At 45.8% G+C, this 25,750-nt stretch overlaps 1 protein-coding gene across 1 annotated transcript in view; it reads left to right on the forward strand.

Moving 5' to 3' along the window:
- Positions 1 to 25,750, forward strand: part of LOC119396788 (nucleoporin NUP188) — a 64,400-nt gene that overhangs the window by 30,013 nt on the left and 8,637 nt on the right. Inside the window, exons 28-41 of the mRNA XM_049417235.1 lie at positions 2,508 to 2,747; positions 3,646 to 3,708; positions 7,003 to 7,110; positions 11,151 to 11,263; positions 11,623 to 11,698; positions 13,729 to 13,887; positions 13,980 to 14,054; positions 17,458 to 17,531; positions 18,976 to 19,139; positions 19,471 to 19,586; positions 21,525 to 21,656; positions 22,369 to 22,437; positions 22,510 to 22,713; positions 25,445 to 25,576. Of these exons, the coding sequence (XP_049273192.1) occupies positions 2,508 to 2,747; positions 3,646 to 3,708; positions 7,003 to 7,110; positions 11,151 to 11,263; positions 11,623 to 11,698; positions 13,729 to 13,887; positions 13,980 to 14,054; positions 17,458 to 17,531; positions 18,976 to 19,139; positions 19,471 to 19,586; positions 21,525 to 21,656; positions 22,369 to 22,437; positions 22,510 to 22,713; positions 25,445 to 25,576 (1,725 nt within the window). The remainder of the gene's footprint in view (positions 1 to 2,507; positions 2,748 to 3,645; positions 3,709 to 7,002; positions 7,111 to 11,150; positions 11,264 to 11,622; positions 11,699 to 13,728; positions 13,888 to 13,979; positions 14,055 to 17,457; positions 17,532 to 18,975; positions 19,140 to 19,470; positions 19,587 to 21,524; positions 21,657 to 22,368; positions 22,438 to 22,509; positions 22,714 to 25,444; positions 25,577 to 25,750) is intronic.

Here is a 25,750-nt window from a genome sequence, read left to right on the forward strand (position 1 = left end):
CCAGCCGCCTCTCGGACGCCGAGCTTCCGTTCGCGGCAAGGGTGGCATGCCGAACCCGCCACAAGTGCCGTGAGCGCGCCGATTTCGCAAAGCATCGTGTTGACAGTAGGAGCACCTACAAGTCTAGGCTCACTCTCAAAGAATCCAATCTTCTTTTGGGATGCACTGATAAATTCCACCGTAGCGTCAATTTCACAACCACTGTCGCGGGGTTCGGTGTCGGCGTTAGGCCTATCCGATATCGGAGCGTCGGGGGCATCGTCCATCGCTGTCGCTTTGGGAAGCGTCCGACGCCGTTTCCCTCGATACTTGTGGCGAGTCCTGAACTTTCGAACATCAGAACTGCGCTTTTTAGGGCTTGCCATGGCACGAAAATACAGAAGAAACGCAGAACAACTCAGTCGCGGCGTTTGAGGCTTCGTTCTTTTGCCGGGGAGATGGGAGGGAGGAGAGGGTGGAGCGCGCCGCCGTCCAATGGCGGCCTCGCGCTGCGTGCCGCGAAATTCAAAACGCTCGACGTACGCGTTGTTTTTCTCGTTTTTTCTTTATTCTGCGTGAAGATACGAGACTAACCCCTGGTGTATTGTGGAGAAGACAGCTTTACGCTGCATGCGGGCAGGATTGCAAATGGCGGGCACCGCGTCATTTTCGCAACAGAAGGACGCAAACTACACCATTTTTTCGCGATTTTTGCGCCTTTCTCGCGTCACCGCTTCTCACTTGGAAGCCTTTTTAGATAATTTCTCGTGCGAATTTGAGCTTGATATTTTCAGAAATAAAAGATTATAGTCCAAGGATGACAATACAGCCGAAAAAAAAAACACAGATTTTTTCCGGAAAACCGCGACTTTTCGACCCGCGTCTCCCCTTAAAAGCATGTTATGCAGGCTTATATGCGCTAGGTAGCAAATTTTAAAATGTAACATACCGTATTTATTCGAATATAGGTCGACCTTTTTTCCCAAAAATGTTGCCCATAATCAGCTATCGACCTATATTCGTGACCAAAGAATCTCGACCTATATTCGCGATCAAAGCGACCAAAAGCACCGCACCTATGGCGTTCAACTGCCGCGCCTGCTGTTCTTCAAGCAGTTCCTGCTACATACGCACATTATATACCATAAAATCTGGTATAAAAACCGTACCCGTTCGCCTTTCCGACTAAGTAACTAAGAAAAAAAGTTATTTGTGCAATAGCTGCACACCGTCTTTTCAAAGCCCCCGCGAAATGCAGCCGCTCCGCCATGTTTGCGCTGGAACCCGTGATTTCCCTAGGTAGGCCGTGAAGTCCCTAGCCCCCTAGCCGTGCTGCCTGCCGACGCGCAGCCGCACTGGCACTGAAGACCTCACTCTTCGTTTGTTGTTTGATCGGACGTGACGGTTTGCATTTGCATATGCGCGGTTGCGACGGTGTCACGTCGGTAGAGCTACACAGCTGACTTCAAGCGTCAAGTGATACTTTTTGCCGAGAATTCCAGCAATTGTGCCGCTCAGCGTGAGTTCGACGTAAAAGTTGATTAGGGGTTGGCGGAAGCAGCGGGACCGACTGTTCGCGTGCAATGGATAGCGTCGTGCTTTTCGCGGCCCAGCAACTGGCAGGCATGACGCTCTTGAAAAAGAACTGAGGCTCCGGGCGTCAAGGAGGCCCTGCAGAAGGCCAACAGACCTGGTCGTCATACCGCTAGGTATGACGTCCCGGCTACATTAAGGACCGGGTGGCGAAGAGTTACAAAGAGTGGCTCATGAAGGAGGATGCTGCAATGACACCGACGGGACGCCGCAAGAAGGGCTTCCCTCAATGAAGTTGCGACGTGGGTGAAGGACACGCGGAAAGACTTGCCAGCGGAAATTATCGTGACTGGCTTTAAAAAGTGCTGCATTTCCAACGCAATCGATGGCAGCGAAGTCGACGTCATTTGGGATGCCGAGGATGCCTGCGAAGAATCCGACAACCTTCCTTGCACATCTGACGAACATGACACTCCCGGCAGCGACTAGGGCGCTAAGTTAATTGCAAATAAAGGTGTGCCATGTTTCAATTTTCCTGTTTCTAAAAAAAACATGGGTCGACCTATTTTCGAATATTTTTTTTTATTTCTCGTAGAGCGCTATAAGTAGGGGTCGACCTATATTCGTGCCCGACCTATTTTCGAATAAATACGGTATTTTAAAGCCAATAACTTGCGCCCTATTACTGCTCAAATCCGGCCACCATTCGAATTTGTTTACACTTCGAGCCAATAAAGTGGCATTTGCACACACCTAGTTCCAATCTTTTGAAATATTGTGCAAGTTAGTTGGGTCACGACAAAAATGTTAATTTTTCTTTATAGTATGTGATATGTGCTATTTGAGCTATTCGATTAGAAGTTATTTGACAAAATCACTGTTCGCTTCAAATTCGCTTCCAACTTAAAGTGTACTATTCGCCCGTCCCTAATAACGAGGTTTGACCGTATTACTTGCATAACAGGCAACATTTCTGTTTCCCATGCCATTTGCAGTTGTACCCGATGAGCCTGCTGGCATGCCTGGGGCGTGATGCAGAGAGTTTCCGTGACCAGTTGCTGCTACGACTGAGCAAGGACACCGAGGACGTGCGTCTCAAGGTTGCCCTCCTGCAGCTATTGGCTGTGTGCACACGTACGCAGCCTGGACTATTCGAGCTGCTCCTGGGTACTACGACTTCGTCGCCGACGTCTACGCCCTCCTCGGGTTCCTCAGGTTCCTCAGGGGATGCCTCGGTACGCTTTTTAAATGCCGCTTTGATTTGTGGACGGTATCAGAATTGCTAACTTTTGTACTCATACATCCATTGTTTCATTGTTTCTGAAATTTAGCTGTTACCAAATCAATCCTAAATGAAACAGCTCAGTCCTTCCGTATTCTTTTACAACTAGCATCTTGGCTCAACATTCCGGCTTGATTTACAAAACGCTTAGGGTGTTAGAAAGTGTTTACAGTTGCTTGACATGATGGTTTTAATGTAGAAAATGAGTTATTAAAGGGAAACATCTCGTATTTGTCGCTGTCAATGTCATTTGTTAAAAACTGGTTGTCAACATCAAAAGTTCTCTGAAGCAGAGCCCATGAGTTCATGAGGACTTCTCGGATTGCTTCTTTGTCCGATTATTGTAAAGGCTTTTTTTGTGCCAGTCCGACATGTTGGAGAAAAGGAAAAGAGGGTCACAGGCAACGTCGATACATATACAGATAAGTTTTATCGCATCATCTGTCATGTAAAACCTGCCGTGCTAGTTCTGCTTAGCGTACTCCTCTATAGATTGTGAAATGAGATTTATAAATGTTTCATGTTCACAAATTGTCTTGGTAAAGGCGGGAATTTGGTCAAAAGCATGGCACCGCTTTACTGAGATGTGGCCAGGGACATGCACCAAAACCTAGAGAATGATACTAATCTAAAAATAGGCTAAACTAAAACTTCTCTACAGAGGGCCTAAGCATACTTTAGAGAAATACGCATGGGCATGGCACCTGTATGGTTAACACTGAACAGGAACACTCGGAGGTGCTGCATCCACATTTTTACGCATCGTGACAATCGTGTGAAATGATTTGTCATCGACTTTGGCAGGATTCCTCTGCAAAACAGAAATTCCCTTTATTTTCCTTTTTTTACAGAGCTCCTCAGGTTTGGGGTTGTGCTTAGGAGAAGTTCTACAGATTTTGAAAACAAAGCAAGAGGTGGGTCCTACTGCTTTTGCGACATTCTTTCTTGAGAGCTTTCCTAAAGGAGTTGGTCCAAATGGAATTTTCGCTTTATAAAGCAGACAGCACATTTATTTTAGAATAAACAGTGCGGATAGCAAATTTTTCAACTTACTCTGAATGTACTACAGTAGAACCCCGCTGATACGTTTTTGAAGGGACCGTAGGAAATAAACGTAAGAGACGGGAAACGTAAGAGCCGAAAAACAGGAAAAACGGCAAAATATTTAGTGGTACAGAATTTTATTTCAATTCTTACGAGCAGCACGAAAATTGGCGCGCTCAGCCGCGATCTAGTCGATGGATAGAAACGCGGAGCTTAGGACGGCCTCATCCACAGAAATGTAATCAACGTATGTGATTTTTTTTAACACCAACAGCTGTAGGTATGAAAGAACTAAGCACACGCAATCACGACCGGCGCGGCGAGTCCGACCGCGAACCGCACGCACGACCATGCGAGCTCCAACCAGCTCGAACTCCTCCCGTTCTCCGACAAATAACGATGATGATGAATCTACGCCAACGCGATGGCAGAAGTGAATGCCAATCTCAAAGGCCTTGCTTTCGCAAGCAATTACGTCATACACGCCATGTTTGTGCAATACAAATCTCAAAGGCTACGCTTTTGTCAATAGTAAATGCCAATCTCGAAGGACTTGCTTCTGCGAGCAGTTACGTCATAGACGCCATCCTTGCAATTTGAATCTCGAAGGCCATGCTTTTGTTTGCATCAATTGAAAGATTCTGTTGCTTGCGCCTCTCATGCGGCTAATATTACGGTCAAACGTGGCCAAGCTGCGTGAAAATGCACCATGGCCGCTCTCTTTGGTAGTCACTCGGTCGGCTCCGAGCGCACTTCGCGACGTATCATACGGGAACGGTCCGACAGTTACGACGTAACAGCGGGGTTCCCAATACATTGTATCCTATGGCAGCTATGCCGGGACCGGCGGAAAACGACGTAACAGCCGGGAAAACGCAGCAGTGAGGAACGTAACAGCGGGGTTCTACTGTACTGGACATGCAAATCTAGTTTCATATTGTACAGATTCACGACTGTTGAAAAGCGAGGGAAAAATCACTTCCTGGATGGAAAAGCAAATCTGCTGAAGAGAAAATTCAAGTCCGCATGTCAGTTAGTAATAATGAGGTCTCCAACTACAGTAGAACCCCGCTGATACGTTTTTGAAGGGACCGTAGGAAATAAACGTAAGAGACGGGAAACGTAAGAGCCGAAAAACAGGAAAAACGGCAAAATATTTAGTGGTACAGAATTTTATTTCAATTCTTATGAACAGCACGAAAATTGGCGCGCTCAGCCGCGATCTAGTCGATGGATAGAAACGGGGAGCTTAGGACGGCCTCTTCCACAGAAATGTAATCAACGTATGTGATTTTTTTAACACCAACAGCTGTAGGCATGAAAGAACTAAGCACACGCAATCAAGACCGGCGCGGCGAGTCCGACCGCGAACCGCACGCACGACTGTGCGAGCTCCAACCAGCTCCAATTCCTCCCGCTCTCCGACAAATAAGGATGATGATGAGTCTACGCCAACGCGATGGCAGAAGTGAATGCCAATCTCGAAGGCCTTGCTTTCGCAAGCAATTACGTCATACACGCCATGTTTGTGCAATACAAATCTCAAAGGCTACGCTTTTGTCAATAGTAAATGCCAATCTCGAAGGACTTGCTTCTGCGAGCAGTTACGTCATAGACGCCATCCTTGCAATTTGAATCTCGAAGGCCATGCTTTTGTTTGCATCAATTGAAAGATTCTGTTGCTTGCGCCTCTCATGCGGCTAATATTACGGTCAAACGTGGCCAAGCTGCGTGAAAATGCACCATGGCCGCTCTCTTTGGTAGTCACTCGGTCGGCTCCGAGCGCACTTCGCGACGTATCATACGGGAACGGTCCGACAGTTACGACGTAACAGCGGGGTTCCCAATACATTGTATCCTATGGCAGCTATGCCGGGACCGGCGGAAAACGACGTAACAGCCGGGAAAACGCAGCAGTGAGGAACGTAACAGCGGGGTTCTACTGTACTGGACATGCAAATCTAGTTTCATATTGTACAGATTCACGACTGTTGAAAAGCGAGGGAAAAATCACTTCCTGGATGGAAAAGCAAATCTGCTGAAGAGAAAATTCAAGTCCGCATGTCAGTTAGTAATAATGAGGTCTCCAACTACAGTAGAACCCCGCTGATACGTTTTTGAAGGGACCGTAGGAAATAAACGTAAGAGACGGGAAACGTAAGAGCCGAAAAACAGGAAAAACGGCAAAATATTTAGTGGTACAGAATTTTATTTCAATTCTTATGAACAGCACGAAAATTGGCGCGCTCAGCCGCGATCTAGTCGATGGATAGAAACGGGGAGCTTAGGACGGCCTCTTCCACAGAAATGTAATCAACGTATGTGATTTTTTTAACACCAACAGCTGTAGGCATGAAAGAACTAAGCACACGCAATCAAGACCGGCGCGGCGAGTCCGACCGCGAACCGCACGCACGACTGTGCGAGCTCCAACCAGCTCCAATTCCTCCCGCTCTCCGACAAATAATGATGATGATGAGTCTACGCCAACGCGATGGCAGAAGTGAATGCCAATCTCGAAGGCCTTGCTTTCGCATGCAATTACGTCATACACGCCATGTTTGTGCAATACAAATCTCAAAGGCTATGCTTTTGTCAATAGTAAATGCCAATCTCGAAGGCCTTGCTTTCGCGAGCAGTTACGTCATAGACGCCATCTTTGCAATTTGAATCTCGAAGGCCATGCTTTTGTTTGCATCAGTTGAAAGATTCTGTTGCTTGCGCCTCTCATGTGGCTAATATTACGGTCAAACGAGGCCAAGCTGCGTGAAAATGCACCATGGCGGCTCTCTTTGGTAGTCACTCGGTCGGCTCCGAGCGCACTTCACGACGTATCATACGGGAACGGTCCGACAGTTACGACGTAACAGCGGGGTTCCCAATACATTGTATCCTATGGGAGCTATGCCGGGACTGGCGGAAAACGACGTAACAGCCGGGAAAACGCAGCAGTGAGGAACGTAACAGCGGGGTTCTACTGTATATAACTGAAGTGCAAATGAGATACAGTAAAGCCTCTTTAAAATTCAGAAGCCTCTTAATTAAAGCCCATTAATTAGAAAATTTTTGTTAATTCGGACATGTCTGCAGTAGCGTTCGGGTCAGGGGCCTATTGTGTACTGCCCTCATGGTGTTGTGATGACGCAATGCACCACTTTTCGCAGGGCAAGGACTACTGTCCGGCAGACCTGCACTGTTCATGCGTGGAGTTCATACACAGCCTGTGGGCGTGCCACCAGCTGCGGGCCATGGAGCAGCTGCGTAAGAGGCAAGTTCACACCTTTTGCCGCATTATTTCATCAGCTACCCTTGGATTGCCTTTGTTATAGCTTGTCGACTCGGTACTGACATGAAAATTTTCCTCTTCTTTCCTTTTTTATTTTATTGCGATAGCAATTATATGGACAGTCTCGGCGGGTTTTTGCCGTCGCCATCATGTTCCTCCCGTATGAAGTCCAAATTGATAAGATCCCCCCCGCGCATCGTATGTTCTACCATGGGTAAAAAGCGCGCGAGCGGGGGCGACGAACGCAGCCGAAGCAGAGATCAAAACGAGCCGGCCCATTTCTGTCGCTCGGAGGGTGCATGCGATAACATGACCCCACTCGGGAGGCGAAGCAGACAGGAAATGACCCGTTCGTTTTTAACGAGCATAAAAAGACGTAAAAGACGCGAAGGGGTGGGGGTGTCACGCGAGGAGCAACTTTGAATCTAAGGGCGCGCTCGCGGTCACTGGCGCACGCGCTATCTCTACAGCCATCACAGCGGGCGGCTCGTATACCCTTCTACGTGCTGCACTCTCAACACGAAATGACTATGCGGAGAGCAGCTCTCCCTGGAGTGGCCGTATTCTCTTACACCAGCGTTTTGTAGTTACACGAGATCGGAGACAAAACAGTTACTAGTTGCCAGCCTCACTTCATATAACACTACAATTTGTTGCTATCGCATTCGTTGCTTCGCACTTGCGGTGAAACTGTGACTTTTGTGTCACATGAAAGGTCAATCCCTCAAGAGCCGAGAAAATGTACTGGTAAGCGTGAGTGCACCCTGAAAAATTAATTACAGTGAAACCTCGTTAATACGTACCTGCCGGGAACGCGGCATAACTACGCACTAAACGGTAGTACGCATAAAACACCAAGTACAAATTTGCATCTCCTAGCGTACGCCATCGCCGCCAGCAAATAAATAGAGTGCCACAGCAAATATTGCCTAAAGTATCCACCGCAAAGCCTTTTCTTTCTTTTTGCCAAAGTTGTGAAAAGATCCTTCCACACTCGCACGACCGCCCGATAGCGCGTAGTGGCGACGCCGAAGAGCATTTCGAAACTATTGCAGGGTCCGGGATACGCGGTCAGCGCAGTGACCGACGTAGCAACAGAACGGAGAGTGTCTGCTTTCCGCGGTATATGTGCGTGCGTCTAACCGCGATCTGCTACTAAACGAAAACTGACACAGTTCCAGTGAAACGTAGTACGGCTGCGTGGCGCCGATCGTCTCCCGGCTAGTTGCGTGCAGCGCGTCGCCTACTCGGCTCACACCGTCACTACCGGGCCACTTGCTGTGCCGCACGCGCGCATTTATCGTGGCAACGTTGTTCGTAACCACTTCGCTCCAGATCGTGCACAGATGCGGCGAGTAGCTTGTTCGGTTAACGCAGCGATGACGAGCTTCATGCAAGCGATGCGCACTCCGCGATGCTCTATCGATCCTGGCAGCGGACGGAGGCGCTTTGGGTGGTCGCCTAATAAAAGCGTGCAGTATGGTTACAACTGCGCTACGCTTGCTGTATCGTACACGTGCGTTTAGTGTGATAGCGTCAATGCAGCGAGGTTTCTCGGCGCCCGCGACCCGCAACGCTAACTACGCAACAGCGATCTGCTTTCGCTTCTACAAAGCGGTGCGCGCCTGATGACGGCTTAGTAGCGTTTGCTGTCGGGCTAGTTGGTACATGGCTGAAGTTCTTCGTCCCTGCCCGAGCATTTGTGCCATTAATTCAACTTCAGCCTTGAAGACGGCGGCGCACAACGAAGCGGCAGCGATCGGCGGCCCAGCGCGTTCAGGTTGTCGCCTAATAAAAGCGTGCAGTAGGCTTAAAAAGTAGCGCTGCGCCGCACACGTGCCCGAGCAGATAGCTGAAGATACTTATTGTGATAAGGTTGTCGGCGATAAGTAATGTCGGCGCATTCGTCGGTGGCCGCCACCTCGCCTTCGTTCTTTACCGATGCTTACCCGCAAAGGCGTCGCCGCAATCGCGCGGAAGTCGGAATCGGGGATCGACTGATCTGAGCACTTCTCAAAAAGGCGGAAGACCTTTGGCGGCACATTCTGGCATCCGGAAGTTGGGCGGCGCAGTAAAATATTATGGCACAAAAAGTTATCGCGGTACGCAGGGTACGCACTAACCGGTAGTCATAGGGCGAACCACTACGGCTTAAGCGGTCAGCGAATGCATTGGGCTCTATGGGACTCGGTCGGGGATTCGTCGCAACTACGTTTTAACCGTTAGTACGTTTAAAGCGGGTACGTATTAACGAGGTTTGACTGTACAATGCGTTTTTAAAAACTAGTTTCAGTTCCTACTGTACCCTGACGTCACGACAGGGTACAGTCACAATATCTTGTGTCTCGTCACATGCCCGCACAAGATATTGTGACGTTTCCGCGGATGCTCCACTCTGTGGCTCTGTTAATGACACACAAGCAGCCATTTCGAATGTTTTTGTACCTCACGTCATCAAAACTAGTCATACTAGTGTGTGAAGTCACCAGAGTCAATTGATACTGTACCCTGACGTCACGATAGTGTTGATGTCAGTAGGTGCGCCATGAGAAAATTGACTTTAAAGGGCCCCTAAACCACCCAAAGGTTGAAATTTAGTTGTGGTGTTACAGTTGTGTACGAATCTACAATGAACACGTAGCTGTGAGAATTTTACGCAATGGCGACGTAATAGCGGAGTTACAAATGTTTGATGGTAGAAAAGACACCCTTGCTTGTTTCCCTCTTTCCTTCGCTATGCCCCGTTCGTTGGCTCGTCTGTCCTCCTGGCCAAGTGCTCCTCCTCAGCATGTGATGAGGAAGAGCAGCTGCGAGTGGACAAACAGGTGTTGTAGATGACAAGCAGACGACATGTTGACGTCATGGCGAATGCTGAGGGGAGGAGGAATGTCGAAAGGCATGGAGAGGAGAAGAAATTGTTTCTTGGAATTTGTGGGGTGCCTGTGGCTCATAGCGCTGCCGCGTTTGGCATTGTTGGTCGTGACGGCATTCTGAACTCAATGTGCGCGTTTACTGGAAATGTTTAAAAAATTATCGAAGGTGGTTTGGGACCCTTTGATGTCAATATAAAATGTCTTAGCATTTGCTGAGCTTCACACATGCTCAGAGCTGTCTCTGTATTGAAGAGATTTGTATGGCATGGTAAACTCAGCTTCAAAAATTGGTGTCAGTACCCCTTTAACATTTCACAGTTTCTTTCATGATCTCTAGTACTTTTACATTATGAAACGTCTTGAAAAGTTTGTCTAGGGGTTGATGTAATACTTGTGTACAATCACTGTCAGAACCCGAAGAGTGAAGATATGCAGTTGCTTAGCTTTTAAAAAATATGGACGTTGTAAGGAGTGGACATTGAATGCTTTGGTTGTAAGGCATATTAAACTGGCACATTAGTATTCAAGTCACTCAGTCCAGATGTTTCCAACACTTCCTGCAGAAAAACACGCACCCTTGAACACTTCAGGCATGTCCAGGTTAAATAGAATGGAAGGCAGAACATCCATCATCGCTCGTGAATGTACAGTACAGTCAAATGGAAGCGCAACTAAGAACACATCTGTCAAAATTAGGTGTACGTGTGGCTTCGTACCTCTGCTAGATGTTCTCTGACACTTTATTTGCAATCAGTAAAATTATAATAAATGCAAGTGAGACAAGAATGAAAAGATTGCTCTAATATGTTTCATTTTATATTTGTTTTGCCTGCCATGGTGGCTCACTGGCAAGGATGTGTTACTGAGCACGATGTTGTGAGTTCAAATCCCAGCCATGGCAGCTCCATTCCAAATCAAGGTTTAGTGCTTAAAATGCCCACATAACATGCTTTGAGTGCACGAGAAACTCGCTCATACAAAGGGGGCCAGTTACACAGCCTCATCTTCATTGCCGTCATTCTCATGTGTCGTTCAAGGTGTCAAGCGTTCGTATGGTATGTTGTAGCAACAAGCCCACGTTCTAATGCTACTAGCCAAACTTGATCTTCATTTGCTGAGAACGTTCTTCTCTTGTTTTTTTTTTTCTAGTAAGTCTTTCTGGAGCATGGTGTGTTTTCCCCTGATGGGAGAGGCTGTGGCGACAGAACAATGCAGACTCGTGGCCTTCATCTTCAAGACACTCGCCTTAGAGCTCTACCAGTCCAAGTGAGTAATCTCCATTCTTCCCATTTACATAACTTTCAGGCCTCAATGAGCGAATGAGCAACACTTATCTGCGATGCGGATGTGTTGCGCCACCTGCTGTGATAGCACAGTGGCTGCGGTGTTTAAACATAGGTTGGTCGTTAATATGCCATGTGCAGCAGCCGCATTGTCATGGCGTTGCTTATAAAAAAAAAGAAAAAAAAGAACATGGATAATTCAAGCTGTTGTGCTTTGCTGCCAGTGCATGCATTGTAGTGGTGGTTTTCCTTTAGCACCTTTGTCATCGTTATTCCTCATGCCAGGGCATGTTTACGAGCCAGAACTGTTTTACTATCGTTTGGTCTTTTTTACATGCGCAGGAACGAACTTGATCCCAACGTGAAAGCTGTTCTCGACAAGGCGAAGGAAGGAGCCCCAATAAAGGCCTGGTCTAAGGTGAGCCACAAGCATTACAACATGTGATTGATTATGCAGTAATGGCAGCTGCTATAATAACTTGAACTTAGACTAGTGCTTAAAGATCATTGGGAATGAAAATGTGGAGTAGATTTAGATGCAAGTGTGCGATTTGGCCACAACTGTCAGTTACAGTAAAACCTCGTTAATTTGGATCTCAAGGGAGTGAAAAAAATGTTCGAATTATCTGAATGTCGAATTAACGAATGCATAACAAAAACACACATTTTCAATTCCTTTATTGCATAAATTTATGTTGACAAGTAGTCCGTGATGCTTGTTTGTTTTTTTATGGACAGCTGGGTAGCAAGGACTAGTTTGTGGGCATGTGACAAACCCTCTAGCGCAAGAGCATTGCCTGGGACATCGTAACAAAACTCCTCTAGAATGACGAGAGCATCCGCGGCTTCTTTTGCAGTACGACGCACCGGGCGTAGTTCATCGCACCGGTCTTCGTCGGACACCTCATCCGTTTCATCAAGGGCGCCTCGTCCGTCTCACCGATGCCTTGAAGGAATCTATGTTCATTCGTAGAGCGTACCTCTCTGCTTGCGCGCATATAAGTGGTCCACTCAGCGGCAGCTTCGACTCGCGTGCAGTAACGATCCACTGCAACAGCTCTTCCTCCAGTTGTGGGTGGGCTGCAGTGCGCAATCGCATTCGTCTGGTGTGAAATTTCTCGCCCTCAAACGCTTTCATTATTTGAGCCTCATTTTTCACGTACGTCGATAGCATGCTTCTTTTTACGTCGAACTGACGCATCACTTCTTCTCTGGAAGCGCCGTCTTTGAGTGCCTTTAGTATCTTCACTTTAGTTGCCAAGTCCTTCGCCGCGTACTTCGCGCGTTTCGCCAGTTGCGACATCGCGGCAGGGTGATATATCACACCACCACTATGGCCCGACCACCACCTCGCGCACCGGCACTTCCGATACACCGAACAACGCACTGAAGAGGGGGAAAAAAGCACGACCGATGTCTGCAAGTCTGCACGCTATCCGTCAGAGGCCTTGTTACAGTGGCTAGAATTCTAGCCACTGTAGCCACTGTAGTATTCTAGTCACTGTAGCCTTGTTTCTTTGTTATCCGTTCTCTGCCGATGATCATGAAACTGTGGCTTTCCCTTTGCATCGGGTGGTTGCAAACAAATTTTGCATCCTAGCCTTCAATTACAAATGAAAAGAAATGCGTGCTCCAAAACGCCATCTTGCGTCCATAAGTTTTCGAAAAAAAATGCGGTTTTCCTTGGCCTCCGCAATTGGCATCGACAGCGCAACGTTGCTGCTGGAGCCCATCTCGGAGACCATAAGTTTGCACATGTGTGGCAAAGAAAATGCAATGCGATATATATTATGGCCTCCGAGACGCAGTTTCAGTTTCGCCGTCTTTGGCTTGCCTCCAGTCTGAATTAACCAGTGCGCGTGCAATTTTGCGTCGAATGAGCGAATGTTTGTTGCCATAGGGCTATGAACATTTTTGAAGGGAGGGTGTGGGAATGATGAATTATCCGAATTTCCGAATTAACGGGGGCCGAATTAACGAGATTCTACTGTACCTAAAGCCACCTCGCGGCTGCAGACTCACAGTGGAAGAATTTCCGTGACGTGTCCAACCATTGCAGTTGCATCTGAAGTCATCATGTGCCGACGTCATCAGAGCCACCTTGCAAAGGCTCTTATACTCGAAGCAGTGCCATTACACCGCAGCCTTTAAGCAATCAGGTCATTTTATGTGCCTTAAACTAAGCGCTCAAACTGAAACTAAGCAGAATCACTGAAAGAGTACACTTTGTGTAGGAATGCTAACTTGGGCTAGTTGGTCAAACTGTGATGCATCGACTGGACGACGTGGGCGACGTCACAAATGAAGTTGGCAGGTGCCCATTTTGTGTGCGTCGTTTATAAATTACTCTTTAGTTGCCTTAATTTGTTAGGATTTTGGTGCTGATGATAGGAGGAACAAAAGCTGTGATTTGATTTACTATACTGATAGCTCTGTGCTTTCTTTCAGCTTGTGACCAGCGGCTTGCACAAACACCCCGGAGCTGGCAACGTAAGCCTGAACACGTCAGCCTTGAGCATTGCCGATGCCAGTGAGATGTTCGACCCTGTCACTGATAGCTATGTGCTGTTGTCAGGTTGGCGTGACCTCTGCGTGGTCCTTGCCAAGGTAACAGCACATTTCGCTGCAGATTCCACAGTGTAAACTTTGTTCACCATCAGTGCATTGGAAGTGAGTGTTTCCCTTCCTTGCACTTCCAGTGTCGGCACATGCAAATTGCACCGGCAGAGAAGAATGCCATTCTGCAGGACTTGTTTACTAGCCTGGTTGCTGAGGTGAGCTAAACATTGATTCTCGTATATTGAAGTGGCAGGGCTGCCTTATGCCCTGGACATCTGCCAGCTTTACAGTCATAAAATACGAACTACAGTAAAAGCTCATTAATTCGGATTTCACGGGACCGGAAAAAATGTCCGAATTAACGAATGAACAGGAAAAACAACATTAAAATCGAGTTGTAAAAGCATACCTTTATTTGCTGAAATATTTTGTAGAGCTGTGCAAATAGAAAAATTTTGGGTGCGAAGCGAATTCGAATATTGAAATGTGAGTGCGAATCGAATCGAATATTTCTAGAATATTTCTAGAATATTTTTCAAATGCTTCGAAGCGAAATTGCAGAAAAAAAGTTAGAGAGGATTCCTAAGCATATTCTTATCAGATAGCAACATGAAAGTGTTTCTTTTCGCTAGGTTGATGAAGCACTGGCGGAGTGGTGTTTCATAGTTGTCTTATCGAGAATGAGGCAATGCAGAGGCCGAATTCTTGATAAGACAACTATGCCCACGTCAGCCCACGTTGATGCCCACGTCAGCTTGACGACATGATTTTCCAAGCAGTGCCAGGAATACCTAGAAAATTAAACGTTCGCAGAGCACGTAGGCATGCCCAGCCATGTTTCTGTGCACCTTTCTAATGAAGGTTCCCGTGGTGTCGTCATAATCTCCTCTGGCTGTTGTAAATATGTGTGACCCCCCCCCCCCCCCAAAGAAAAAATGTGCTACCGTGCCCTCAGCCACGGCAGGTCTAGAGGTGCAAAGCGAGCACGCACTTCCAGACTGGCCGTGCCCAAGCGTGCTGCTTCTACTCGCTAGGCTGTGTGTTCTGGCGCTACTGTCGCTTAGCGAAAACTACATGTAGTGGCATGCGTAGCGGGGTTGACCCTCAGGTTCTTTGTTGAATAGCGTGTGCCTTCGGTCGTTGCGGTTTTCGCGTCAATGCTGCTGCGTGTGGTCACCAAAGCACGGGTTTGCCGTAGGAGCGTACAGTTACCCCCCATACCGTGCACGGGTGAGACATGTGCCTTGTTGCCTCAACGTGGCGACAACTAGCTTCGTGCATGTGACGCGCCTCCGCGATGCTCTAGCAGTTTTGCACAAGAAGGCTGCAGTGAACTGATGCGAAACGTGTTTGGTGTCGTCCCCTCATATTAGCTTGCAGTACCATACGTGCACTTTTGACTAGGTAGTCAGTGCAGCGAGGTTTCCTGGCGCGCGCGCCGCAATCTTGAAGGCGGTCCCGCACGAGGTGACAGCGAACGGCGGTGCATTGCGCTTTTGTTGTCACCTTAAAAGCATGCAGCACACTTGACGGTATGCCAACCGCACGGCCGAGCAAAGCTGAAGGCGCTTATTGTGGCGTTCTCTTAACAAAGAGTAACTCAGAGCAACAGGAAGCACTGGGGAAGCTTGAAAAGCTAAATAAGCAGACGTACTAAAAAACAAAACAGTAATCTTCTAAATAATATCACTGATCTTAAGCAAAGCCCTATGGCCATGTAACGACAATTCTTGTGCAATCACAATTTTTTTTTTATTTTTGAGAAGTGTGATGCTTTTTTGTTTGTTTTTTTAGATGTTTATGAATTGAACTTAGCTTGCAAACTCTTTTCTTTATGATTATTATTACTTCATATGCTGTTTGTTACTTGGGCTAGATAGGCCGCGTGGTATGTAAAAAGGTAGCGCAGTTCATACCTGGCGTTAATCATATGAAAAAAGTTTCTCCAAAGGCTGTTTTGTGTATTCTAAGCCGAATAAAATATGGACTTGTCCCCCCAAGTTGCTACACTCAAACCTCGTTATAACAGTCACATCTGCCACGAAAATAACTTCGTTATATCAGAAAATTCGTTATAAACATTTATTTGTAACACTGTATCTATTACAAGACTATTCCTCATTTACTTCGTTATAACCGATAATTCGTTATATCCATGTTCGTTATATCGAGGTTTGAGTGTACAAATTTGTGTTTTCAAGCTCATAAGATGACAATAAATGCTGCTAACTGCTCCGAATCAAAGGTGTTCTGCTCCAAATCGAAATTTCGCTGCTTTAAAAACTGTTCCCAATTCAATTTCAGCCATTTCACCCCTGCACTACTCCAGTGCCACGAAGATTTCATTCTTATAACCGATAATTGCCATAAACAGGTTGCACAAAAAAAAAGCAAAATAGGGGGATGGCAGGCTGTTGTGAGAAAACTATGATATTGGATGGGATATGCCAACAGACATCACTGATAAGGATGACAAAGCTGCCGATTTTTTAGACATGCTTGAAAACACGGACGCTTTCACGGGACCGCCATAAGCCCCATTGAGCCAATGTATGACAATGTCTGATGTGTTGGGCGATGAAATTCCTCGAGGTCTCAACCTTTTATTCAAATTGCATGTCCGAAAGTGCCGCCACTACCGCACCGTAGTGGATTCCAAAAGTCAGCTATGCCACAATGCCATAACGTTATGCGGTGAAGCGTACTTTGAATCCGAAGGGGCACTGTGGGACGTTAGTGTTGTGGGCGGGGGTTCAGTTCAGCAACTTGATTTTTTTGTTTTTTTCTTTTTTTCCAAGGATTTCGCACTCCACTACCTTTCAGCATGGATACCCAATAGCCAGAATTCATTGTTATAACCGATAATGCAGCATGCGGGCAGTGCTGTAAGCGGGTTCTTTAACCAAGAAAAAAGTTTAACCATAGAAAAGTTGACGGTGCAGCAGCTTCTCGTTGTTATAACCGATATATTGTTAAAACTAGTATCGTTATAAGTGGGTTTTACTGTACTCATCAATTCGTACAAGTCATAGGAGGAGTCTTAGTGCATAATGCATAGATGTAACACTTACACTTAAACTCGTGAATCATTTATTTTATAAACACCATAGAGTCAAGTGCGTGTACAACAAAATTACTTGTGACCCGAAGGTAGCGGGATCGAATCCCGGCCGCGGCGGCTGCATTTTCGATGGAGGCGAAAATGTTTGAAGCCCGTGTACTTAGATTTAGGTGCACATTAAGAACCCCAGGTGGTCAAAATTTCCGGAGCCCTCCACTACGGTGTCTCTCATAATCATATGGTGGTTTTGGGACGTTAAACTCCAGATATTATTATCACAAAATTACTTGTATAATGAAGTATTCCTTATGTCACGGCTATATTGTGAGAGTTACTGGATGTGACCTATACAACTAGGTGACCTGCGTAATGAAGTATTTTGAAGGTTCTGAACACTTTGTTATGAAAGGTGTTTAACTGCAGCTTTTACTTCATAACCAAAAGCTTTGTGCATGCAAAAGCTGCGTTCACTTGTGACACTTTGTGCACTCGTAGAATTCATTAACACTATTGTAATTCATGAAAGATTTGTCATCTTCACTTGTTTCCTTTTTCAGGGTGTCCCGGATAATTTCAAAATCAGTATTGTGCTTGGTGAACTGTATCTCGTGCTCCTCAAGCATTGGATCAGGTGGGTGCTACAGATTTTGCTAACAAGGAAGGCTCCTTTGTTGGGCTATCTGTGACAGCAGTTCAAAGAACAAGAAAGCTACTGGCCTCACATAAAGTTACTATCTGACATTTAGCGAATGTTTCATGGTAGTTGTCTTCGTTATTATACTACTAATCGGTGTGTAATGGAGAGAAGATGTTGCAAGAAGTGTGGCTTGTAGCAGAATTGTTCATAAATTGTCTTCTTTATGTTAAATGGACACTCAAGAATTAAGCAGTTTATCAGTCTATCAATAAACCATCACAGGTTTATTGACAGAAGAGAAAACAACGGTCGTGGTTTCATTTTTTTATTTCGCCCCAAAATCTCCGTGCATGAGTGTCGGCGTGACGTCGTGGATTTCAATCCGTTTTTCTCTTATTTCTGGCTTTATTGGCTCAAAAATTCCCGGAACCTGGTATACATTAATACTCTGGCCCCCTTAGAGGACAATGCTTTTATTAATCAGTAATAATGTAGGCTGTAGTAGGTGCTATCAAGATTTACGACATCTTAAAAGATTTACGAGTTGATGCGGAAACCTCAAGGCAGTGGCCATAGCTGTATTTTTTCTAGACATGTTCTCTCTTTTTTTTTTTAACTTGCCAAGCGTCTTCTCGTGGTAAGATCAGGGCTCTTGGTATTGCGGGTGGGTAAATTACTAAAACGAGATAAGTCCTTTTTCTCTCTAGTGTCCCTTTATTGCATTTTTAATTTGTCGACAGCCTTGCAACACAGTGGTAAATAAAGTATGTATAATCAGTGCCCCACGATTGTATCATCATCGTGGCAAGCAAAAGTCTAAAATGTAATTTTTTTATTAAATGTTTCGTTTTGCTGAAAATCAAATAGTGATGTGAACTTTTTCGCATGAACTATAAATGTGCAGCTAAATGTAGAAGTGGACTTTCATTGGATAGATGTCATTTTCAAGTGTGAGAGTGCTGTTCCATCACAAGCTTGGCACTCGTAGCACGGCACTATATTGGCGTAATAACCATTCTCTGCTGATAGCTGTTGCACCAATTATCTTGGGAAAGCTAGGGGATGCTTAATCGTTGCACAATCAGCAGCGATGGTGTTTCCATTAGTATAAATTCTGTGAAATGTCACAGTTTCGAAGTTTGCGAGAAAAATAATATCCAACTTGAAACTACATTCTGAGCTGCCTTCATTTGTTTCGGAGGCTCCTTTACGTTGGTGTTTTCTACTGTTGTTGTCTTTCACAGCAATTCTACAGTGTCTCAGCAATGTTCCACAATTTGTTCTCACATGGAACTATGAAGAAATGAAAAATTCTTCAACACCCCTGGTTCACGAATTTTTCATCTCTTTAAGCTTCCATCTTCCCCTGAACTTCTGCCTTATTTCAAGTTATTTGGATTTCCACATGTAACTATGTTACCTGTTCATCTTTCAACAGCAACATCACATCTACGGTAACGGAATGGACGAACAGCATAGACACCGTGCTGGGCATTCTGCAACAAGGCACCACGTCTCTTCATCCACGGCTAGCCCTCGTACTGAGTGCCATTGGTGCTTCCATGGTGAAGATACTGAAGCAACAGCTGGCAACCAAGAAAGGTTAGACCACTGCACTTTTCAGCCGGATTGGCTTTAGAACCATGTGGGGCAGGCGGCATAAAGATGGGACAAAGCCAGAACTTCACGACGTCGCGTTAAGAGCCGTTTGGAATTAAAATTGAATAGCTGCGTGATGAATGCCGGTTCACCGAAATTTTCAGCATAATGACGCTTTCTTTACTTCTAATGTATGCCCCATAAGATTTAATGCATCAAGGATACTGCCTCATTGACATCTGAAACATGCGCATTTCCACTTTGATAAAGTTACATGTGGAGCATCCGGGTGCCAGTTTATGCTTGAAATCTTTTTTTTTTTTCCTGCTTACAGAGGAGTGTGAGTTAAGTGTGCATTTGTGGGTGGCATCCTTGTGTCCTCTGCTAACCTTCTACGGCCGGAAATGTGCTGAGGAAGGCCTCAAGTTGCCCAGCTCTCTATCGGCACAGGTATGTGCTGCATTTGCAACCGTGCCACTTATTGACTAAGGCACACCTGTCAGCTCTCCCAAAAGTACCTTAGTTTTTATGCATTTGTAAATTTGTACTCGTTCTGTGATTTTATGGATGTTCCATCAAGTTTTGTGACATGCAGATCCTGTTCTTCATCATGTTTTAAGAATAGCTGAAAATATGGGATGGTGCAAGGTTGTAAGTATGTATGCAACAAAAAATATATAGAAAAGAAAAATGTAGGAGGGTATGGTACTCAGTTTGAGGAAGTTTACTCAGATGAGGTTCAGAAACAGGCGAAATTAGCAACAGCAAAGGTGCTGCAAGAAGAAACTGACATAAAAACAACGTGATTGTTCTATGCTGTTTCTAAGTTTGCTACTGCTTGTGTGCTGCATCTAGAGGTAAATGAGAGTTAATAAATTGTGTACAAATCTAGGTGTCAAGATCAAACTCATTGTTATTTTTAGTGGTGGTTGTAGTAGTAGTAGTAGTAGTAGTAGTAGTAGTAGTAGTAGTAGTAGTAGTAGTAGTAGTAGTAGTAGTAGTTAGCAGTAGTAGTAGTTAGTAGTAGTAGTTAGTAGGAGTAAAGTAAAAGGAGTAGGAGTAAAGTAGATACTACGGCCTTTCTTGATAAAAAGACTGCTTTCTTTAATTGTTTTTTTTTCCATGACGCTTCAGTTTGTGTTTCAGACATGGAATTTTGTACGGAGACTCCTATATCCCTACACTGTTTATTTTAAACTGGGCTTTTTATTCAATCTGAAAATCTTGTTGTTGTTGGGTAACATCTGGAAAACCACCAAACAACATCCTTGGTTTTCTTATGATAAATGCTGGACGTACATGAAAGTTCAGTGCGTGAATGAGGTTGTAAATGTGTATTTGGTTGGCTTGTTGGCGAGTTCGCTAGTTAGATTACTTACTTACCCAGGTACTTTACTTATCTACGTTACTTAGTCAATGATGAGTGGATACAGTAGAACCCCGCTGATACGTTTTTGAAGGGACCGTAGGAAATAAACGTAAGAGACGGGAAACGTAACAGCCGAAAAACAGGAAAAACGGCAAAATATTTAGTGGTACAGAATTTTATTTCAATTCTTACGAGCAGCACGAAAATTGGCGCGCTCAGCCGCGATCTAGTCGATGGATAGAAACGCGGAGCTTAGGACGGCCTTATCCACAGAAATGTAATCAACGTATGTGATTTTTTTAACACCAACAGCTGTAGGCATGAAAAAACTAAGCACACGCAATCACGACCGGCGCGGCGAGTCCGACCGCGAACCGCACGCACGACCATGCGAGCTCCAACCAGCTCGAACTCCTCCCGTTCTCCGACAAATAACGATGATGATGAGTCTACGCCAACGCGATGGCAGAAGTGAATGCCAATCTCGAAGGCCTTGCTTTCGCAAGCAATTACGTCATACACGCCATGTTTGTGCAATGCAAATCTCAGAGGCTATGCTTTTGTCAATAGTAAATGCCAATCTCGAAGGCCTTGCTTTCGCGAGCAGTTACGTCATAGCCGCCATCTTTGCAATTTGAATCTCGAAGGCCATGCTTTTGTTTGCATCAATTGAAAGATTCTGTTGCTTGCGCCTCTCATGCGGCTAATATTACGGTCAAACGAGGCCAAGCTGCGTGAAAATGCGCCATGGCCGCTCTCTTTGGTAGTCACTCGGTCGGCTCCGGGCGCACTTCGTGACGTATCATACGGGAACGGTCCGACAGTTACGACGTAACAGCGGGGTTCCCAATACATTGTATCCTATGGGAGCTATGCCGGGACCGGCGGAAAACGACGTAACAGCCGGGAACGTAACAGCGGGGTTCTACTGTAGTAGGTAAGATTCTGTGTACAAGTAACTACTCTCTCAGAAGCGTTAATAGGCACCTGTCATATTGTTCTCCCCATGTGATGGTCAGGTGTGCACGACACTGACCACGTTCCTCAAGGACCTGCTGTCGCTTTCCAATAACAACGCCGGCTGCATCCCCATACTTCAGCAGAACCTGGTTGTGGCCCAGTTGACAAACCTGCTTCAGGTCTCACTTCAGGTCAGGTTTGATGAACACAAAGAGTTGTGAATTTGTCACGCTCGTTATATATTAAGGGGGCGCTGGCCAGGCGTGGAATAAGAAGAGAGCGATGAGCGGTTTGGGCACGCTCACGCTCCTCTTCATCATGGCAGCCAGTCAGTCTAGCCACGGAGCTTAGCAGTAAAGGTTGAGTTCTGTTTGCACTGCCTATGTGTTGTTCTGTTTGCACTGCCTGAGGGTTCCAGCTTGGCACTGGCTCTGAGGCCCCAACTATGAGCCCGCATTATGTAGTACTCTGCCGACTTACAGCAGCTTTCTCCACTTCATAGCAATTGAAGCATCATAAAGTTTGCTTTAATTAAATTGCCAGTAAAATGTTTAATTAAGTGACACCCAGAAACAATGCAATGGACTGAGAATGTCAAGGTAATTTAATGTGTCTCACTCTCGCTGCAACTCGTTATGCCTTGCGGGACGTCTGATACTTGATATGGGTAACTTAATGCATTACCAGTTAAGAGGGGAACAAACAGCGCTGGGCACAGGACAGTGACCGTCCCGTGTCCAGCGCTGTTTCTTCCCATCTTAATCACGTACCAACCAGCCCAGTTATGTGCGCTCCTGCAATGCACTACTAAGCATGCTGCAGCAGGCTTTTGGCTTCAAGTGTATGCTGCCGACCTTTCTTTTTCTGTACATCGACAAACACGTTAGTCATTTCTGCTTGCAGAAGATGAAGGACAGTCGCCTATCTCAAGCCATCTGCCATTTCTTTCTCGCACTCACGGCTTTACCGCAGGTACGGGGTTTTCTTACCATAGACTTTCTGTTAGTATCCTTTTACCGACTCGTTTTCACGTTGCCGGGCTAGATGGCCGAGGTGCTGCAATGTTGCGGAGTGGTGGACCAGGTGAGCCCGTTCCTGTCGGCTTGCTACCAGGGTACCGATGAGGGCTGGCTGTCTGTGTACCGGCTGATGGTTCAGCTGGTTACAGCGCTGTTGCACATGCAGCGCCACTTCTTTCTCGACAGTGCTCTGGGGTTCATGGCTCTGCACGCCGACCGACTCTACTCTGTGAGTGCCACTGTGAATCAAAGAGCTATTAAAGTTATAGAAGGTTAGATAGGCAGGCTAGTTGGTACAGACCGATTCATTGTAAAAAACATAGAAGCACAAACAAATGATACACGGAAGAGCAGGCCGTAAACAAGCGCAGGACCGCCTTTTTTTATAAATAAGAACACTGATATTTGTGTCAGTTCACCCTCTGCATTGCTTTTAGATTGCAAGATCTCAATTATCGACGACACTTGATTTGGGTTGATCCTTACCTTTTCTATTTCCCTCTCCTCTTGGGTTTTGTGGTATAGGAGTATATTTATACTGTGAATAAAGTGAGGTTTCAGCACTGCGTTTGTTTGGGTCCTGCTCTTCCATGTCTCTGATCAAAGTGGACGATTGGGCGAGTTGGTGATTCATGATCGACGTAAGTATACTGCACGGTAGTAATTCAGTTGATAGTCTGCGCTTGTCCTTGTGTCTTCTTGTCATCCGTGTTTACTACCGCGCAGTATAATTACGTCTTCCATGTCTCGTTTGTTTGAGCTTCCATGTTTTTTACAATGAATCAATCAAAGATGCGAGATCGGTCTAGAAACGATGAGATGAAAAGTTAAGAAGGGAATAGGACAAACTGTTGACCTCTGAGCTCAAAGTCCTGCATACAGTAAAGCATTGTATTGGGACCAGTTGAAATCACGTGATAGAGTCCTAGTACTAAGCCTGTGCGAATATTCAGGCTCTTTGTGTATTTGAACGAATATTACAGTCATAGGTCGGAAAAAACGTGGAGCTCACTCAGACTCGCCAAAGTTTTTATCAACCGGACTCACTTGGACTCAGACTTGCTAAACTTTTTTTCGTCCGGACTCACTCAGACTCGTGGCTCAATCTGAGCCTGAGTGATTCTGAATGAGTCGACTCATGAGTCCGTTAGCGTATATAATTAGCATTTTCAACCATGGTGTCAGTGCTCTTTTAACACAAATATCTTGTATAATCGGTGCTCTACTTAGCGCCTTTTGATCTCATACCTTCAAATACGAGATCTCAGTGGTTGCAATCCAGTGACGAACTGTTTATTCATAGATATGACTCACGCAAGATGTTTTTATGAATAACTTCCTGTGAAAAAACTTGCAGGGGAAGTGGGGGGGGGGGGGGTCGTAACTCCCATTTCAGATTAATAAATATTGAGGTGCCGTATGAATGTAGTGCGCTGATGTACAGTAAAACCTCGTTAATTCAAAGTCACTGGGACTGTGAAAAACTTTTGAATTAAGCGGGTTTTCGAATTAACGAAACATACAAAAAGCGGGATGCAAGGAACTTTGAATTACTGAAAGTAATCGGAGGTGGTCATTTTGCCTTCTAGTTTGCGGCTCCAGGGGTGTTTTTCCGGCAATATCCAGTCCCATTTTTGCCGCAAACTTGGGAAAACGGCGGGCCTCGCTGCTGTCAGCGAAACAAAAAAAAAAAGTAAAGTCTCGTGGTCAGCTGAAATGCGTGCCTGCGGAAAAGAAGGCATGCTTCACTGCAGCACAGTGGTGACACGCAAGCAGCATGTCACCTGCTCCTCGCAGCCTCAGCGCGTCATGATGCGACCATTCGCCCATTCTTTCTGGTAAAATAAAGAATGTGATAACGGCCAGTGTGACGGAATCCGCAATGTATTCTGGCTGGAAAACATGATCATTGACGTTTTCGAACTGAGTTTTCGAAGTAGGCGTTACAGGCAAGAACTCCGCCAGCAGTGCAAGTGCGCAAATTGCCGGAGCAACCGCCAATCGGAGGTTCGCATACATCATGAATTCCATCAGACCGTCCTTTATTATCTTTTCTTTTCCCAAAAAGAATGGGTAAATCATGACACGCTGACGTTGCGAGAAGCATGCGACATGCTGCCCGCGTGTCACTGCTGTGTTGCAGTGAAGCACGTCTTCTTTTCCGCAGGCGCATGTTTTAGCTGACCACGAGACCGTGTTTTCTTTTTTTTTTCTTTATGTTTTTTGCCCTAGCAGCAGCGAGGCTGGGTTGTTTCAACTGTCACTCATTAATATCGCTACATTTCATTGCCCTGTGACTCTTAAAGGCCAACTCCGGCGATTTTTTGGCCATGTCAAAGTAATGGTGCTTTTATGTTCCTGAGACGCTCCTGTTACGGGCCCGATAGCAGAAATACTCGGCAAATTGGAGAATAATTTTAAATAAGCAAAATGCGCGACACCGAAACCGAAACCCAACCGAGTGTACTGTCTACGTATGACGTAGACGTTGTTACGAACGAACCGGAAGTCGTGCAAGGCATGCCAGTCACGCCGGCGCGGAGTATGAAAGCTGTGACAGCCGGGACGACCAGCGAAGCGCCGGCCAAACCAACGCTGTCTCTTGCCTTGTGCACAGCAGACGCTCGCTGTAGCGGCCGAAGCGCCGAAGTTAGCGGTGCCCTCGGCTGCGTCACTTCCGCCGCCTTACCAATACTGAAGTCACAGACGCAATGTTGCCAATAATTGTGGGAAGCCAGGAGGGCGTTTGCAGACAATCTTTAAAATTCATTTGCAAACCATCTGCGCCTGTCTCAAGCCTGTAATTTGGCATAAATGACGGAAACATGCAAAGAAACGTACCCAGCGAATTTCATTGAGATCCATCGACCTCTAAAGTATCTAAGGTATCTAAAGTGTTACACCTCCGTGTTTTTTGGTTTTTTTTTTCTCACTTTGCTGTCTTTTTTTTTCTCTCTCAGTGCCTAATGCAAGTTCGCTCCAACCCAACACAAATAGAGGAGGCCTTGGTAACGTCTTGGCTTGTCTGCAAAGTGGCTTCCCTTCGGACTATGTATCCGTGTGACCAAATGAATCCTTTGATGAAGCTTATGGTAAGGCAGTTACTTTGCACTTCTGCTCTCAGTACTTAAGCATTGACATGTTCTAGAGACCAAGAAATTGCAGAGCAAGGCAATTGTTTTCATTGCACTTCTGAAATAGTCAGTTATTACTGCACATGTATATTTAATTTCATGTTTATAAGATCAGTATTTTAACCACAACGT

The sequence above is a fragment of the Rhipicephalus sanguineus genome, chromosome 6 (assembly GCF_013339695.2).
Source record: "Rhipicephalus sanguineus isolate Rsan-2018 chromosome 6, BIME_Rsan_1.4, whole genome shotgun sequence".
In the NCBI taxonomy this organism is placed as follows: domain Eukaryota; kingdom Metazoa; phylum Arthropoda; class Arachnida; order Ixodida; family Ixodidae; genus Rhipicephalus; species Rhipicephalus sanguineus.